Source organism: Hipposideros armiger, unplaced genomic scaffold, assembly GCF_001890085.2.
Source record: "Hipposideros armiger isolate ML-2016 unplaced genomic scaffold, ASM189008v1 scaffold_737, whole genome shotgun sequence".
Taxonomy (NCBI): Eukaryota; Metazoa; Chordata; class Mammalia; order Chiroptera; family Hipposideridae; genus Hipposideros; species Hipposideros armiger.
The window spans coordinates 304174-323652 of record NW_017732087.1 but is presented as its reverse complement, the minus strand read 5'-3'; the positions used below and the strand labels follow the sequence as shown (position 1 = coordinate 323652).

At 38.6% G+C, this 19479-nt stretch overlaps 1 protein-coding gene across 1 annotated transcript; it reads right to left on the bottom strand.

Annotated features, from left to right (window-relative positions):
* Positions 1 to 4803: 4803 nt before the first annotated feature.
* Positions 4804 to 18784, bottom strand: SAMD9 (sterile alpha motif domain containing 9). The gene is made up of 3 exons (XM_019627594.1): positions 18606 to 18784; positions 13828 to 13918; positions 4804 to 10909 (listed from the first exon to the last, which is right to left on the bottom strand). Exon 3 carries the CDS (start codon positions 10900 to 10902, stop codon positions 6136 to 6138), a length of 4767 nt encoding a protein of 1588 aa, XP_019483139.1. The 5' UTR covers positions 10903 to 10909; positions 13828 to 13918; positions 18606 to 18784; the 3' UTR covers positions 4804 to 6135.
* Positions 18785 to 19479: the final 695 nt, after the last annotated feature.

The window sequence follows — 19479 nt, the reverse complement described above, 5'->3', positions numbered from 1 at the left end:
GGTTACTGGCATAAAGATAGACATATAGACCAATGGGAAACAATTAACAGCTTAGAAATAAACTCACAATATAAGGTCAACTAACATTTGACAAACGAGCCAAGAATATTCAATGGAAAGCAGATAACTCTCTTCAAGAAATGGTACTTGGAAAACTATAATCACATGCAAAAGAATGAAATTGCACCCCTATCTTACATCACTTATAAAAATTACCTCAAAATTGGTTGCAGACTTAAATGTATGATTTGAAACTATAAAACTCATAGACGAAAATGGGAAAAACTCCTTAACAGTGATCTTGGCAATTTTCTGGATATGGCACCAAAAGCTCAAGCAACAAAAGCTAAAATAAACAAGTGGGACTACATCAAACTAAAAAACCTCTGCACAACAAAGGAAACAATCAACAGAATGAAAAGGCAACCTACATAATGGGAGAAAAATATTGGCAAACCATCTATCTGATAAGGGGTTAATATCCAAAATATATAAGGAACTCTTACAACTCAATAGCAAAACAAACAATTCAAGGACATGAATCTCATTTTATGTCCCATCTGCACTCATGTGTTTCTCTGCATCCTACCATAATTTGGTGTTGGTGGTATTTTTTTTATGTTGGCCATTTTAATAGATGTGTAGTGGTAGCATGTGTTGGTGGTTTTAGTTTGCATTTCCCTAATGCCTAATGATGCTGAGCTCTTTTCCTGTGCTTAGTAGCCTAATTGGATTGGGTGTTTTTTTTTCTTTTCACAGTTGAGTTTTGAAGGTTCTTTATATATTGTAGATATTAATCTTTTATCAGAAACGTGGTTTGCAAATATTTTCCTTTCAGTTCTGTATCTTGGCTTTTCATCTCCATAATAGGATCTTTCACAGAGCAAAAGTTTTTCATTTTGAGTATGTCTGGTTTATCAATTTTTTTTCTATGGATGGCATTTTTGATGTTAAATCTAAGAACTCTTTGCCTAGCCCTAGATACCAAAAATTTTCTCCTGTTTTTTTTCTAAAAGTTTTATAACTTCATAGAGTTAAAAATATATAATTAAACCTAACCTGTCATCCATTTTGAGTTAATTTTTCCAAAAAAAGTATGAGGAGTTGGCTGAGGCTTATTTCTTAACCTATGGATGTCCAGTTGCTCCAGCACCTTTTTTGAAAAGGCCTTTTAACCATTGAATTCCTTCCGCCATTGAATTACTTTTACAACTTTGTCAAAAATTAGTTGAGCATATTTATGTGGGTCTATGTAAAAGCTCTCTGTTCTGCCCCATTGATCTCCGTGTCTGTCTCTGCCAATACCACACAGCCTTGATCACTGTGTAAGTCTTGAAATCAGGTATCAATTCATTCATTTTATTCTTCTTCGAAAAAGTTGTTTTAGCTATTCTACTTCCTTTGCCTTTCCATATAAATTTTACAATAATCTTGTTTATATCTACAAAGAACCTTGCTGAGGTTTTGATAGAAATTTCATTAAGACTATATATCAATTTGGGGAAAATAGATACCTTTACTGGGTTGAGTCTTCTAACCCATGAACATGATGAGTCTGTCCATTTATTTAGATCTTTGATTTCTTTCATTATCATTTTGTAATTGTCAGCATAACAGTTATGCATGTTTTGTTAGACTTACAATTGAATATTTCAGTTTTTACAGTGATTATAAATGGTATTGATATTTTAGAGCCTATATGTTCATTGCTCATTTGTAGAAAAAAATTGACTTTTGTATGTTTATTTTGTATCTTGTGACCTTGCTGAACACACGTATTAGTCACGTATTAGTTCTAAATAGGTTGTTTTGTAGATTCCATTGGATTTTGTACCTAGAAAATAATGTCATTTTCAAATGGGAAGTTTTATTTCTTCCTTTTTAATCTGTTTTTTATTCCCTTCTCTTGCCTTACTGTATTAGCTTGAACTTCCAGTACAGTGCTGAATAAGAATGGTAAGAGCAGACATTTTTATGTTGTTCTCAATCTTATGGGAAAAGCATTCAGTCTTTTACCATTAAGTATGTTGTTAACTGTACGTGTTTTTGTTGATACTTTTTATTAAATTCAGAAAGTCCCCCTCTATTCCTAGTTTTCTATGAGATTTTTATCACCAATGGATGTTGAATATTGTCACATGCTTTTTTTCTATCAGTTCGTATAATCATGTGATTTTTCTGCTTTACCCTGTTAATATAGTAGTTGATTAATTTTTGGTAGCTGATTAATTTTTGAGTATTCAATCAGCCTTTTATCCCTGTATAAACCCTACCTACATTTTTGTAAATAGTTATTTTATTAAAATCAGATTAAATGACTCCTTTTGAATGTGCCATCTGCCTCCTGATAGGACTTACACTTGTAGGTCATCATCTTAAGTGAATCACTAAAATATGAACTTAAACTCTTTATTTCCTGCAAGTAGGAAGAGATGATGATTGCATCTCATTAAAGGGTACATTCCTGGATTTCAAACTGAATGATTTCCTTCTTCTACTAATGAAAGGAAATTTATTTATTTAGTTGTGTGGAAGGTTTTCAGTGGCGATGTAGGACTGTCAGCCTATTAAGGCTGCCTTAGAATTGGAAACTTGTCTACAATATTAGAATGATGGTGTATATACATATTTAAGTTTTAAAAACACAGAAAAGAATGGACAAAAATAGTATACACATTTTAATTGGAGCCGGGTTTATTGACAATAGGGAAGATGAAAAAAGTCTATAAATATTTCAGTGCATATAAACTCTTTTCTAGTACATTCCAAATCATACAGCAGAGATATCTTTGGAGGAGCAAGGGATGTAAAAATAATATAGAACAAATAAATGAGAAAATATTTTATTAAGAGAAGTAAGTAAGTTTGTTTAATAAGTGATTTCCCTTTGGTATTACTTTCTGAGAACTTTTTTTGCTCATCCACATTCCAAATAGCCAGGAATAGAATTTTGTAGTTTCTAAAGCTCCTTTGTTCAGGCCACCGTTTGTTTTGGGAAAGTTAATAAACATTTCGTTTTGAACACTGAGTTAGGAAACTGCTGTATTATAATGACCTAATCAATGATTTTCAAGGGGGCAATTGAAAAAAATTCTGATGCCTTCTCAGTCTAGGCCGTGTCTAAATTGGGAGATAGAATGTGCAATTTGGAAAAATCTCTTGAGGAATTCTGTTCAATTGAGAACTGCTGGCCTATGGAAGAGTAATTATTAATATTTAACTTTCACCTTCCCAAATTTCTAGTTTTCAAGGCTAAATTCCATGGACCTAAGGAATATAAAAAGCTGAATGGGTAAAGACAATTATGATAGATCAATGTGTTTATCAAATTTATCCAGCATAATTTGGCTATTTTTTATTTGCAAAAGGAAAACCCACATACGTTTATTACTCTGCTGTTCCTTGGAAAAGTGGACCTGGATTATTACAATGTGAAAAATAAATTTTGTGTAAAAATGTTGTTAAAATTTTGGCTTTAGGGACAGGCCGAGTGGCGCGTTGGTTAAGAGCTGGCTTGGGACGCCAGAGGGCCCCGGTTCAGATCCCACATATGAGGGCCAGTGACACTGCCCTCTACAGCTCAGATGCTGAACAACAGCTCAACCTGGAGCTGGGCTGCCCTGAGTCGCCTGCGAAGGCAGGTGTGTTGCCATGGGCTACCGTGTGTAGCCAGCAGCCAGCGTGAGCGGCCAGCAGCCGCTGTGAGCGGCCGTCCAGAAGCCAGCGACTGATCTGCCTCACCCGGGAAGAGCGCAATGATGGTGCCAATTTGGGCCAATATATGGTTTCTGTTGCAACTACTCAACTCTGTTGTTGCAGTGCAAAAGCAGCCAAAGCCTTAACTTAGACAAATGAGTGTGGCTGTGTTCCAATAAAACTGTATTTGAAAGACCGGCTGGATTTGTCCCACAGGCTGTAGTTTGCCCTCTGCTGGCATTGAGGAAAAGAGGGTTTATGAAGAGGTTCTTCTGGCAAAAGTTCTCCCAACCACCATGAGAATCTCATCTTGAGCCTAGAGAGCGAGAGGCGGGGGCATGGGGGTGCTTCAAGAGGTCTACTTGGTGTGCTTGACCTGTGTCCTCCTGACTTTATGGGACATGTTGTTCCCAAGACTGGATATTAGCTAAACTACCTACACATGGTAGAACAAACATCCATGAGTGTTTCCTGTGCACCCAAGCTAGGTTATGGGGGAGAGAGTACCTGCCTAGGCTGGTTTAAGTTCGGAAGAATCACCTGCAAAGGCAAGAGGACTCCAACAGAAATAGTTCAGTTTAGAGCAGGCTGAAACCTGGGGCAGAGTGGGAAGTGCCCCAGAGAAAAATGCGATGGGACATTCTCATTTTCTGAATTGAGACTGTGTTTGATGAGAGGATTTTTTTTTTTAAACAAAGAGTGAGCTGATAATTAGGGAGCTGAAATTTCATGGAAGAACAAAGGAAAAACCTCCCCTAGTGAAAAAATTTGAATGGAATTGTGAAGACAAAAATTGCTTCTCTTGTTTTAGAAACTTTTTATAACAGAAAAATATTTTTATTTCTTTTTTTTTCATTTACAGTTGACATTCAGTAGTATATTAGTTTCAGGTGTACAGCATAGTGGTTAAACATTTATATAATTTATTATGCAATGATCCCCCCATTAGTCTAGTACCCACTTGGCACTGTACATAGTTGTTGTAACATTATTAACTATATTCTCTATGCTGTGCTTCACATCCATGTGTCTATTTTGTAACTACCAATTTGTATTTCTTAATCCCTTCACCTTTTTAACCCAGCTCCCCACCCCCAGCCCCTCTGGCAACCATCAGTTTGTTCTCTGTTATCTGTAAGTCTGTTTTTGTTTGTTTGTTTTTGTTTTTTTATAACAGAAAATTCTAAAAGCACAGTTCAAAGAAGAGAAGAATCTTGTGAACTCCCATATATGCATCACACAGCAATTGTTAACTCAGGTCTAATCTTGTTGCAGTGGTACTGCTTATCTACTTTCTTTCACCATCTCCATACCCCATGCATGGAATTACTTTGAAGCATATCCAACATCTGTACTGCCTTTCATTTGAGAGAAAGATCCAGAGGCTTGATCAGATGCAGGTCCAATTATTTGGCAAGACGTTCTCATGGGTGATGTATATACACTCTGATAGTACTTCAAGGCCCATAACATATGGCTCTCTGTTGCTCTCTGCAATGTTAATATTGATCAGGCTTTAGGAAAGTCTGATTCATCTGTTATAAAGTCTTTATTAGTTTTTTTTATCAGTTTTGGCAACCATTGGTAATTGTCCATGTTCATAATTTTAATAGGGGAAAAATAGCATTTTGATTACATCTCATTCGTTGTGCTTGTTCAACACATAGGTTATATGTATATCTTTCCAGTAAGTTGGGTTCCTCTGGATGGCGGACAAATTAGCCTTGTTTCATGAGAGTCCTTTTCATTCATTAGCTTTGGAGTTTCAGTGTATTTTTGTTTGTAGGTCTGTATACTCATTGGCTGTAGGGACAAGTTTCACTTTTGCTCAACGTCCTCCTACTGCATGAAAAGGCAGTCTATTAATTCTCTAGCCTGCTTTGGTAAGATCTGCTGACTTCTGTGGGTATGATCTTCAGAGAATTAGTTGCTCCTGCTTTGAAAGATCTTTGTGTGCCAAGAACATGGTACATTTCTAGTCTGCTTGGTAAGAATAAATGTTGTTCCTCAGTTTGAGAGGATTTTGCTTTTTTTGTGAAATGTTTTCCCAGATACTGTAATGTCTTAGAGTCATAATTATTTTTCTTTTCCTATTCTGAAAAATGTTTTAAATTGAGAAGAAAGGAGACAATATTCCTTAATTCATGACTTGGTTGGGTAATAGGAGAACTGGTGGGGTTCTGTGTGGCTGACTTTCTACATTCTCCTCTCCTAATTCTATCCATAGATCCTTTTTGGTGTTATCTTGTCCTAGGTGGTATTATCCAAACCAAGGAAGATATTTGATACTTTCCACATTTCTCACTCCTTCCTTTTTCACCACAGTCTGTGTAGGGCTCATAACATACTTAAGAGGAAATTTAAAGTATAGGCTTTGGGTCTAAACAAAATTAGGTGGTACTGAGACCACATTCCTGGAGACAGAAGATTATTAGGCTCCTAAATAATCTCAATGTCATAAGCAAGTGGGCCTCCAATAGAAAATCCCAGGTAAAAAGACACCTTTTCTATGCTTCTGCCACTTCTTAGTTGACCCAAGAAAGCAGGTGTGATGGGGATTGTGATTTTTTCATTGATTCCATATTCTATATATAAACAATTATTTTCAGCTCGTCCCTTTAAACGAAGCAAAAGTTTTTGGACTTGTTCGTCTTTCCATACCTCTCCACTCTGCCACACGGAATTAATATCAGGTGTCTTTCCAAAGCATTGATCAATTTTCCCTTTGTGAACAAGTCTGTTCATATTGTTACTTTTCCCAAGAAAGAAATATGCAATTGGCTGCTTTGTGCGATACATATGTTTATATTGCCCCCTGAAAGAATTTTGCAGTGACTGAGCATACTTTTCCATTTGTTTAGAATCTTGATTTAGTTGTTGATTCTCTGGCCAGAATAAGAGGGAAGCTAAGAAATAAGGTTCTGAAAATCGATAAGTCAGTCCTATTTGTTGTAAGACATCTCGAAGCTGATCTTTCAGTGTTTTAATTGGCTTCACTAATTTGGAGTTAGGATTAATACAGTACAGAATGATGTTGGCCAAGATGAAATTTTGCTTGTCCTTTGGCTGGATTCTGACAGCGCATTGTTCAAAGAGAAAAGTGTATTTGTGAACTATATCTTCCATGGTGCTAACAGCATCTTCTTGACTTTTGATAAGATATTCCAAGAGCCCAGAAAACTTGTCTGCTTTTAAAACTTCTAGGCTTCTCCTACACAGCTCTACTTGAAGTTGCAGACTAAGCTTTGATCCAGAATCTTTGCTTTGTAATTCCTCTAAGGGACCGAATATATCTACATACTTCTTAAAATATATAGCCACCTTTCTCCGAGTTTTGGACTCTTCATTTTGCTTAATGTTGTTCCTGGGCTTTAGAAGAACAAAATAATCATCAAAAAAATCAAAGGACTTTTTCAAAGAAAATTGCAAATTAGTTAGATAAGGAATAAAGTTCTTGAGGGCTAATTTAAATTCATTGTTTGCATCCCCAGGAATATCACTAGTTCCTGATATAAAATTGATCATATCTCTTTTAGAGAGTTCATTTTTATTGTCAAAAAAAGGAATGAGCTGGAGAATCTGGATTGTGTGGAACCCAACTTCTATCTCCCCTTGATAACCAGCAACATTGTAAGTATCATACCGCCTTTTTGACTTCTGATAAAACCTTTCCGTTGCTTCATCCTGTCTGTCTTCACTTTGCTGTTGAGATTCTTTGAATGCATTTGAGGCATGTACTGCTAAATCCAAAAGATCAGTTAATTCATCAACTGAAATGTTCCTGCTTCTTCCATTATCCTCTATCCACCATCTTATTTTATTTTTGTAGACTTGACCCAGTGTATCTGAGATATAAGAATTACTGGGTTCTATCTTTTTTGCTTGATTTGCCCAACGTAGGGCACTGGTAAAGTCCTTCTTTTTAATGTAGAAATGTCTTGCTAAGGCTTGGCAAATGAATGCATTTTGGTTGAACCGATGAATCCCTTCAAGCAATACATTTTCAGCTGCCAGGTTCCCTTCATCTTTATGTAATGCTTCAATGAATGGGGAAAACCAAGTTCCTGTTTCACCTTCATGTTCATTGCGCTGCCTTGTGAGCAGCAGTGTTTGCATATCTTGGAAAAATTTGCTTCTTCCTATACCACTATCATAGAACAAATTTTCTTTTAGCATATCCAGCATAATTTGACTTTTATCCAAGTGATAGCTTGTCTTCAATTCTTCCAGAGAGCGGATAGCAATCAGAGGGTGAATAATGCGCACTCCCCAGTATTTTCCACATTCTATCACCTCTGTTTTTATCAGAATTGTAGAATAGGTGCCCATCTTGTCTTCAAGTTTTTCTGTTCCCCAGAAAGCCTTCTTGTTTGCGATTCCTAAGAAATTTTCACACTGTGATAGTGAAATGGTGGTATCAGGCACATATGAATTAAGAAGAGCCAGAAAAGAAAAGAGCTTTGCTTCCTTGGTGGAAATATTTTGTCCTTTCAGGATATTTCTGACCACATTTTCTATGTACTTTTTATCAAAATTGGTTTTCATGATCATGAAGGAATAAAAATCATTAAAGTTTTTATGTTGCTTTTTAATTTCTTTTAGTTTACGCTCAAAAGCTCTCTGTTCTTTGGCAGATAGTTGTTGTATTAGGGCGACACTGTCTGAGGTCTTCGCACATTTTTCAGGGTTCTGTGATCTTATGCAATTTAGGATGATCACTAGAGGTTTCTCGTATCGAATGCACTTATTAGCCACAGCTGTTTGAATAGAGGTCTGCAGAAGATAGACATTATCTTGTTCTTCAAAATCATCAACAAGAAGCAGTACAGGTAAATATTCCTGATTGCTTGTTGTCCCATAGGTGATTAAATCAGTCACTTGTTTTCCAATGTCAGAAAAATCTATTGTCTTATTTTTCAACACAGCACATCTGAACTTCTCCCTTAGTTCCCAGAGAATATGCATAGCCAAGGTAGTGCCACCACAGCCTGGATGATGATACAGGTGACAAATTTTGACACATGTTGGCCTAGAAGAATCTGCCCAGTTTTGAATCATTGCTTCAAGTTTTTCATATTTTTCCCTTTTGACAAAAGGTGAAGAATAGTTTTCAGAAGAAAAGTAGAAGTTCCACCATGATACTTTACCACCTCGATAGAAGTCTTCCTCTTTTGATGCCATGAATTCAAGAAATTTATTTTTGTCCTTCTCTAAGAGTGTACCTTTACATTCATTTTCACAGAGAATTTGCAGAGCAGACATAGTATCTTCTTCCCTTTTTAGAAGGACAGTAGATGAACCAATAGATGGCAAAAATCTCTCTAAAGATTTAGTCACAGATTTTAGTTTAAGAATAGTTCCATTTATCTCTTCAAGACTTAACGCAGAAATACATTGGCCTGATAATTCATCTTGTTGTTTTGTTAATCTTACTTCAAGTAGATCTTTCCATCCCTGACATATCTGTGAGTTAACACAAATACATAATATATTTTCCATTCCTTTGAGGTCTTGGTAGAAAGCACAGAAGGTCTCGATGAGGGGGTCTCTTGGGTCATCCACGGAGGAGAGTAATAAAAATACCACTAAAAACTTCCCTCTTGGCATTATGTCTTCATGTGTAAGAAATGAAATCAATTTCCTGACTTCAGATGCTTTTTCTCTTTGCCAGGAACTTGGATCTAAGGGTTTATATTTTTCACTGTCAAGGTCTAACCTGCCATTGCAGAAAATCCAGCTGGGTTGCTGATAAAGATTCAGACTCAAAATCTTCTCATTTGGTGTGGTTGTCCCTTCCAGATACAGACTTGGCAAATGAAGGTTTGCTACTCGGCTTTCTTTGTAAGCATTGACTACCCCCTTGCTCACCGATTCAGGATCAAACTCCAACACAGCAAACAATTTAATTTCCTTTAGGAAATCTAAGTGTTTTGTTTGATTTGGATGACATTTATTTGTTACAAGAATGTACCATTCATAGTATGAATTATCTAACAAATCCTGATTTCCTGTTAATAACTTAATAAGCTTTGGTCCCTCACTCTCTTTTTTATTTGTTTTTACTCTGCATTTTTCTTCCGCGTCCTTTCGAGACTGTGCACGTGTTTTTAAATTGGATTTAAATGCTGCAAAATCTACATTATTTTTCCTGATGTCTTTAGAGCTGGCTCCATCTCGCACAAAGACTGAGAAGTTTGATCCTTGTTCCCATTTTTTGTTGTTGCGATTTTGCATTTTAATCTGGAAATAATCATGTTCACATTCAGAGTATTTTGGAATGACATCCACTTCAATAACAAATCTGTCAGATGGAATACTGTTTGGAAGTAAAACTTCTACAAATCTTGGCTCTCGAATGCAGTTCTTTGCTTTCTGGACCTGATGATCTTCAAAATATTGGTGGATCATCAGATTGAAGTGGTCAATGAGGGTTTCCTTGGTGACACTGGTGAACTCCACACCAACAATTTTTCCATGGGGTTTGTCTTTGACTCCAAAATGAATGGTGCCATTGGTCCGTGAGTTCATACAAGCTGAAGCAAATCGGAAAACTTCATTACTAAATTTCATCTTAATATCCTCTTCAGTGGCTGTTTTTGTATTTGTGAAGGCTTTGAATTCATGTATTGGATCAATGAGATTGAGTGGTCCTGTTTCAGGCTGTAAACAGAAATTCAATTTGTAACGATATGGATCACTGAATTCATCAAAGGGGTATGATGCACATGTCAGTTCTATGGATGGCTGCTTTTCCTTTGCATCGTCTATTTCATCTTCCATGGACTCATATTTTAGTGACTTAGAATCTTTAGTAACTGTACTCATTGTAGAGGCATTAGCTATATCTGATTTCCCTTTATTATTTTGTTTTTGCTTTGAAGCGTCTTCATTTTCCTTTTGCATCGAAGTTTGGGTTTTAGGAACATTTTTACTGCCTTTTTCCTTCTTACATGTTTGATCAGGATCTTCAGAGGATGTTTTCTGCAATTCTTTGAATAGATGTTCTATTTGGATAGCTGGTCCATGTGTTATGCCCATATCTACTAGGTGAGTTTTAGTTAACAACTTCAGGATTTTTCCAGTCACATCTTGTGCAATCAAGATTTTCCTGTGTTTTTGGTCAATTTTATGACTCTCTAACCACCGATTTACATCTTCTTTTGTCCAGTCATCTGTGTTTTTCGGCAGGTTTGGTTGCATTGCCATTTGATACCTGTATATAGAAAAAGAAAAATGATTTAGTATTTTTATAAGTAAATTTTAAACAATTAATTTTCAATAGGTAATATATATGTCTTACATAGTTTTAAAAAATTTCTCATTAATGGTTGTTTGCTGTAATGTGTGTTAACTGTATTATTTTAAAATATTAAATTTTTCTGTAGAAAATAAAAGAAACAAAGGATATCAGAAACTTATGAAACTAAATACTGAAAGATGTATGAAGTAAGGAAAATATCTGAAAGTAAGTATAGAAGCAAATAATTTGTGAAACATTTTATGATAGGTGTAAAGTAAATAGAGCATGTGAGCATTACACATAGGAATGGAATAGGAGGGCTAAATAGATATTAAATATTCATGAGACACTTGAAGCACTTAATATTGTTGAGGTCTTAATTGGGTCACTCATTGGTGACACCATTCTGATCCTTTGTGTCCTCTACTCAAGAAACATAAATAAAATCCAGTACAGCTTATCAGGCTAATTGATGGGCTATAGCTGTGGTCAGACATATGTGTACCTTTGCATCTCTCTGATAAGAACATGTGTATGCCATTGACTCAGGGCATCTTCTGTCTGTTGATTCTCCTTGGATAGACTTCAGAGTGTGTTACCCATCACTTTCCCCTACTTTTTTTTTTTTTAAGATTTTATTGGGGAATTGAGGTAGGGGAACAGCGCTGGGGAATCAGGGGAAGGGGAACATAAAGTTGCTATCTTTTTGTTCTTCAGTCTAGTTGTGGAGGACGTTGCTTCACTGGCCCATGTTGGTATTATCATTGTGCTCTTCCCGGGTGAGGCAGATCGGTCACCAGCCTCTGGACGGCTGCTCATGGCAGCTCTTGGCAGCTCACACCAGCTGCTGGCCACTCATGTTGGCTGCTAGCCACACACAGTAGCTTATGGCAGCCCACTGCCACAGGGGCTGCAGCCTATGCCATCACCGGCGACTCACGGCAGCCCAGCTCCAGGTTGAGCTGTTGTTCAGCATCTTAGCTGTAGAGGGCAGAGTCACTGGCCCTCATATGTGGGATCCGAACCGGGGCCCTCTGGCGTCCCAAGCCAGCTCTTAACCATCGCGCCACTCGGCCGGCCCCTCCCCTGCTTTTTGTTGTGTATTTTAATTGATTTAAGAAGGCATGTACCTTAATTTAATGTGTGAGCTGTTCTGTTCCATGACTCCTTGGATAGTCACATAACTTCAAAGAAAATTGGATTTTTAATTTAAAAAAAAACCTCCCCCCAAATCTCCAGGTCCAGACAAATTCACTGGAGAATGCTACCAAACATTTAAAGAGTTAACACTGATACTACACAATCTCTTCTGAGAAAACAATAAAAGAGGGAATACTCTCCAATTCATTTTATGGAGCTAGTATTACCCCGTAAGCACAGCCCTTGAAGACCCAGCCTCCACGTGGGCTCCCATGGACCCAGGCTCTGCCCCACCCCAGAGCCAGGCCAGTCCCTGAGGCACCAGACTCCAGGGAGTCCCCTGCAGATCAAGACTCCCACAGCACTTCAGTGCTAGATCACAGATCAGCTCCTACAGACCCAGACTTTCTCCTTACCTAGTGCTGGGATGGACCCCATGGACTCAGACTCCAGACTGGCTCCCATGGACTGAGGCTCCTAGTGTGCCCCAGCCTCCAGGCTATCTCACGAGGACCTAGGCACATGGCTCACTCCAGCACCAGGCTGAATAATAATAATGATAATACTAGTAACCAAAGACAATAGATAACATGTTGGTGAGGATATGGAGAAAAGGGAACCCTTGTACACTGTTGGAGGGAAAGTAATTTATACAGCCATTATGGAAAAGAGTATGGAGACTACCCCCAAAATTAAAAATAGAACTATATATGATCCAGCAATCCCACTTATGGCTATATGTCAGAGGGAAATGAAATCAGTGTCTCAAAGAGATATCTGCACTATCATGTTTATTGTAGCATTTTTGCAATAGCAAGATATGGAAACAACCTAAGTGTCCATCAAAACACGAATAGATAGAGTTGTGATATATACATACAATGGAGTATTATTCAGCCACGAGAAAAAAGGAAATCCTGCCATTGGTGACAACATGGGTGAAACTGGAGGATATTATGCTAAGTGAAATAAGCCAGAAAGAGAAAGACAAATACTATATGATCCCATTTTTATGTAGATTCTAAAAAATGAAAACCAAACTCAAAACTCATGGAACAGTGGATACCAGGGGCTGGAGAGGGAAGGGATGGACAGATGATGGTCAAACTACAAATTTGCAGTTATGTAGGATGAATGTCTAGAGATCTAATGTATAAACATGATGACTACACTTAATAACACTGTCTTGAACACTGGAAATATACTAAGAGACTAGATTTCAGGTACACTCATCATAAAAATAAATGGTAACTATATGCGGAGTGATATATTAATTAGCCTGACCATAATAGTCATTTCACTACGTTTATGTGTATTGAATCATTACACTCTATACCTTCAATATATGCAATTTTTATTTTAAAATGCTACGTTTGAAAACTTGTAAGATAGTGTCAACAATACTTGGAGAGGCTATTTATAGCCTTAAATGCTTTTATAAAACTAGAAGTATGACTAAAAAGCATAAACTAAATGTCAATTTAGTAAGTCCAAAGAAGAACAACAGAATAAAGCAGAAGTTAAGTAGAAGGAAGGAAGAAAAGAAGGAGAAAATAAAGATAAATGCAGAAATCTATAAAATGGAAAACAAAGTTACAATAGAGAGAATCAAAGAAACCCAAAAGTTGTTCTTGATAAAGACTAATAAATTGACACACCAGTGGGAAGAGTAACCAAGAAATAAAAGAGTTGGCAAAAATAATGCTGAAGACTGAAGGGAACTGACCAAATTCTTTAAAAAATGTACATACCAAAACGGACTCAAGAAGAAATGGAAGGAGACCCACTTCCCAGTGTGATGTAGTAGATCACAGCAGGCCACCAGTACTCTCACTTCAACAACTAGAAAAAATCAGATAAATTACAAAACATATTTTTGAAGTGATCACAGAGTTTTATTGGGTTGTCAGAATAGTCATGACATATTTTTTCTGTTTTTGTTGCAAAAATGCATCATGACTTTTCCGACAAAGCAATAGATGGACTTGATGACAAGGGCTAGTTGAACTAAAATTCCATAGAAGGAAGATCCCTTGTTAGGTAAGCTTTGAGGCCTTTGCTAATTCTGGGCGGGGGATGAGGACTACACTTGGCCTACCAGTAGGAAGAGAAACCAGTGTGGCTTTTGACAGTCACATGGGTTGATGTGATGAATTGGAATCTAGAAATGATCCAAAATCTTTAACTACTGTGGAAATGCAAAGTGAAACTACGAGATAATACTACATACCTCGCAAAATGACTAAAATTAAAGTTGACAATACCAAATGTTGGTAATGTGGTGGAGTCAGTAGAACTCTCATGCATTTTTGGTGAGAATATACATTGTTTCAGTCACCTTGGGAAACTATTTGGTAGTTTGAATGAAGTTAAATGTGCTAGTAACAATAGAAAACATTGTAGGATTCCATTTATATGCAGTTCAAGAACAAGCAAAATGAATCTATTGTAGTAGAAGTCAGAATAGTGGTTACCTTTTGGAAGGGAGATACATTCTGGGAAGTGGCACTAGGAAAACTTCAGGTGTGATAAAAATATTTTGTGAAAACGAATAAAGGAAACCTCATTCAAAATGGAGGTGTGAAGCCATGAAGAGAGAGTTCTCATGTACTACCCCTTGTCGTAGTTTACATAACCAGCAAGAAGGAAGATTTCTTCCCTGCTCATCTCAGCAACAGCAACTGCCTTCTGTTCACTGCCAGTAAGAAACTGCCACAACCACGTGCTCTCGTTCCCCACCAATGTGCTCCTGTTAAAACAACCCTCCCCAATATCCTTCAAGAACCCCCCGAAAGATGACCTCCCTTTTGTCTCTTTGGGCTTGCCTCTTTGGGTTTGCCATAGTTTGCATGTCCTGAATTGCAATACATCTGCGTTGCCCAAATAAACTCATTTGGTGTTTGATAACCTTTGTTGATTAATTTTTAAGATTGATACATTTTGGGCCGGCCAAGTGGCACGATGGTTAAGAACTGGCTTGGGACGCCAGAGGGCCCTGGTTCGGATCCCACATATGAGGGCCAGTGACGCTGCCCTCCACAGCTAAGATGCTGAACAACAGCTCAACCTGGAGCTGGGCTGCCAGGAGTCGCAGGCGACGGCGTAGGCTGCAGCCCCTGTTGCAGTGGGTTGCCATGGGCTACCGTGTGTAGCCAGCAGCCAGTGTGAGTGGCCAGCAGCCAGTGTGAGCGGCCGTCCAGAAGCCGGCGACTAATCTGCCTCGCCCGGGAAGAGTGCAATGATGGTGCCAATTTGGGCCAGTGAAGCAACATCCTCCACAACTAGACAGAAGAACAAAAGGACAGCAACTTGTCTGTTCCCCTTCCCCCAATTCCCCAATAAAAATCTTAAAAAAAAAAAGATTGATACATTTTTTTCTTTTTTAAAGATTTTTATTTGCGAATTGAGGAAGGGAACAGTGTTGAAGAATTGGGGAAGGGGAGCATTGTGTTTTTCCAGGACCCATCAGATCCAAGTCAAGTTGCCATTCTTTAATCTTAGTTGTGGAGGGTGCAAGCTCAGCTCCAAGTTCAGTCACCACTTTCAATCTAGTTGTGGGGCGGGAGGCATAAACCACCATCCCATGCGGGAGTTGAACCAGCAACTTTGTTGTTAAGGGCATGCACTCTCACCAGCTGAGCCATCTGGCCACCTGTTGGCAGATCAGTGGCAGCTCAGCTCAGACGCAGCTCACTGGCCCATGTGGGAATCGAACCGGTGACCCTGTTGCTTAGAGCTCATGCTCTTAACCAACTGCGCCACCCAGCCAGCCCAAGATTGATCATTTTTATCTTGATCTGGTTAGTAGTTACACTGATGAACACATAAAAATTTCATAGAGCCATACCCTTAAGATTTGTTCATTTCATAGAAATTATATTTCATTTAAAAAGCCAATGATGCCTCCAAAATACATGACAAACTACACAGATGAATAAAATAAAAAAGGCTACTTGCATAGAAAAAGATGATGATATGTTACCAATCAAGAATAATGATTAAGGGGCAGCCGGTTAGCTCAGTTGGTTAGAGCACAGTGCTCATAACACCAAGGTTGCCAGTTCGATCCCCACGTGGACCACGGAGCTGCACCCTCCACAACGAGACTGAAACAGCTATTTGACTTGGAGCTCACGGGTCCTGGAAAAACACACTGTTCCTCCACCCCTACCCCCGACCCTCCAAAAAAAATAATGATTAAATCAAGTCTGGACATTGAGGTCCGAAAGTTTTACTAGAGGTTTATTATTGCAGCCACAGATTATGAGATTAGTTTTTGGTTTTATATACCACTGTTGATTCATGCTGGTTTTATAGTTGTCTAAAACCTGATTCCAGTTTCCTCTAATAACTTTGCTGAGTCATTTTCATGTTCCCATTTGCTAAGCCACACCTATTCCACCCTGTGAAAGTACAGCTGACCTTTGTTGCACCACACTGTGGTAATGCCTAAAGCAGGAGGCGCCCACATCATTCTGCTTCTGACTGTGTTCAGACTCCTGAGCCCTCGTACCTGCAGTTCTCATGCCCCGTATCTTGCCCTATCCTACCTGTATACTTCTCCTGGGGTCTCCCTGACGTCCAGTCACAGTTATACAAACTCAGCCCTTGCCTCCTAAGTGATACCTCAAAAACCAAGTTATGAGACTGAGTGGTGAATTAGTTGGATTCTTTGATTTATGCCTGAGCTGCATAGCACATACATGTAAAAGCACAAAGCCAGGTGGATGGAGACCTGGGCCTGAATGTTTGATTGGGAAAGTGAGCAAATAAAAAAGGAATGACTTTTGACTATAATATTTTCTCTACCGGATTATGGATCTTTAAGTGATGGTTGAACAGCTTGTACGTTCACAGTGCTTCCTTTAAAGCCTTTAGCTGTGCCTTTCAATACCTTACTTTAAAAAAATTGTTGAAGGATCGGCTGAGTGGCTCAGTTGGTTAAGAGTCTGCTCAAGAGTGCGAGCTCTGAGCACCAGGGCCGCCAGTTCTATTCCCACATGGGCCAGTGAGCTGCGCCTGAGCTGAGCTGCCGCTGAGCTGCAAACAGGTGGCAGAATGGCTCAGCTGGTGAGAGCATGTGCTCCTAACAACAAGGTTGCCTGTTCGAGATGGTGGGCTATGCCTGCCTGCAAATAGGACTAAACTCAGCACCTTGAGCTGAGCTGCCACCCAGATGGCTCAGTGGATAGAGCGTGCGCTCTTAACAAGGAGGCTGCTGGTTCGACTTCCACATGGGATGGTGGCTATGCTCACCCATGACTATTGGGTTGTCGGAAAAGTCATGATGTATTTTTGCAACGAAAAGCATAGAAAAAATACATCATGACTTTCCCGACAACCCAATAATTAAACACAGCACCTTGAGCTGAGTGGCGCGACTGGACTTGGAGCTGAGCTTTCTGCGCCCTCCACAACTAAGATTGAAGGACAATAGCTTGGCTGGTCCCCTTCCCCAATTCCCCAACACTGTTCCCATCCCCCAATTCCCCAATAAAATCTTTAAAAAAAATTGTTAAAGGTGTCATTTTGGGAGAATACACACATGAGGAATGATTTCTATCTAACATCTGTGTTGTCCCTATTTACTCCACTGTTCAGAAGTATTTCACATATTAATGATTTCTTTATACCCTCCTTGTTCCAAAATGGTTTTTAGATAATTCAGAAAATGATCCAGGATCACACATATGTGAAAACCTTTGGGTAAAGAAATCAGGGGGATGATAGGAAGGGGAAAATGAAGCCAGGAATAAAGTTAGTGTCCACAATAACTGTTTTCAATTCTATATACTTGACTAGAAGTGGCCTGAAAATTTGGTTCTGAGCTTCTCAGCAACTAATATAAAAAAAGAAACAATTTGTTACACATTCAAACCCACATATATTTACTAATTGTAGGGTTCTTCAGCTTTTCTGAAGAGAGTTGAAGATCAGGTCTTTATGTATTTGGTAATGTAAGCCCCTCCCGCTTGCAGTGCCTTGTTCCTTGCTTTGGAGGAAATCAGACATAAAGCTGCGATACTGAGCAGGAACATAAAGGTGCCGTAATTTCAAGGACTTCCTGTAGCAGTCCATCTGCCTCTGTCTTCATCTCTCTGTCTGTCTGTCTGTCTCTAAATATCACCTGACACGAATATCTAAGAAGCTGTTGTGGAGTTTTATTTTCTGGCAGCTGCCTACTTCTTAGAGTAGGTGGTGGAAGGTATCTTTGATTAATGTAAAGTACATCGTTAAATTTTCATTATATGTTTTTTTCTAGAGATGGTGCTAATGCCTTGGGGGATTTTATCAATAAAAGTGCCTTCAGTTTATAATTGCATCGTCTATGGAATGTTGTGACTCATTTTTCAACTAATATAAAAGCAGACTCCTGTTACAGCAATGAATAGTCTAGAATTTCTAGGCTTAAAATATTATTTTTGGTTTGGGGATGTATTTCAATTTTCTAATTGAAAGGTAGATTCCTTCCTATTCAATAAAATGCTGCTATAGATAGTAAAAATAACATTAATAATATTGTACTTACCCAGATTGTCTTGCAAATTTCTTCCACATAAGAGAGGGAGAAATCATGTATTTTGGTGCACGAACTATCCAGCATCTGTATTTTCTTCCTCCTATGATGTTAAGAGAAAAAAATTTTCTTCTGGTTTTTATGAATTTATCTCCCGCTTTTACCTCAGTCCGAGCACTAACTGGCTTAGAAATGACAGGGTGTGTCAGAAATGGGTGTGTCGGAAACTGGCTGGTACAGGAAGGAAGGCTGCAGTTTGCTTTTAGTTTCGTTTTCCTGGATCTGAGTTTACAGAAGTGATATTTTTCTCTCTGAAAATTGTTTGTTTGTTTTTTTTTGTAAGCCATTACCCTGCCAACTTCTGGTCTGTTTGGTTAAAATCCAAAGGTTTCACGAAATCTGTTCTTTGCTTGAGAGTTTTGAGGACTGCTGAGAGCCCTGTCGTCTTGGCTACAGACAAACTCTGGAATAAGCTAAGTGGATCCCTTGGGAATACTGGTTTTCACTGCTGCTGGGAGCCTTGTGGAGCTCCCAGTAGGAAGCAGCCTATGATGATGTTTCACTGGCCTTCCAGGGTGGACTAACTATCCCTCCTGTTTTCCTAAAGTATAAAGGAATGGCTTTCAGAGACTCTTTTGAGCCCTCTACAAATGCTAAAGGCCTCCATGTTCCTTCTGTAGGGCAGACCAGGATTAGAGGCCCCCATGGCCACATTGCAGGGATTTATCTTTTGAAGGTCAGCCTCAGGGCCTGGTAGAGAACTGCCCGAGTGAGAACCACAAAAATAGTTAACATTAAAAGAAAAAATTAGGGGCCGGCCGAGTGGCTCAGTTGGTTAAGAGCTCACTCAAGGGTTTGAGCTCTGAGCAACAGCGGTTCGAGTCCA

Excerpts from the sequence above, each read along its gene's own strand:
- SAMD9 (XM_019627594.1), bottom strand. The coding sequence starts at position 10,902 with ATGGCAATGCAACCAAACCTGCCGAAAAACACAGATGACTGGACAAAA.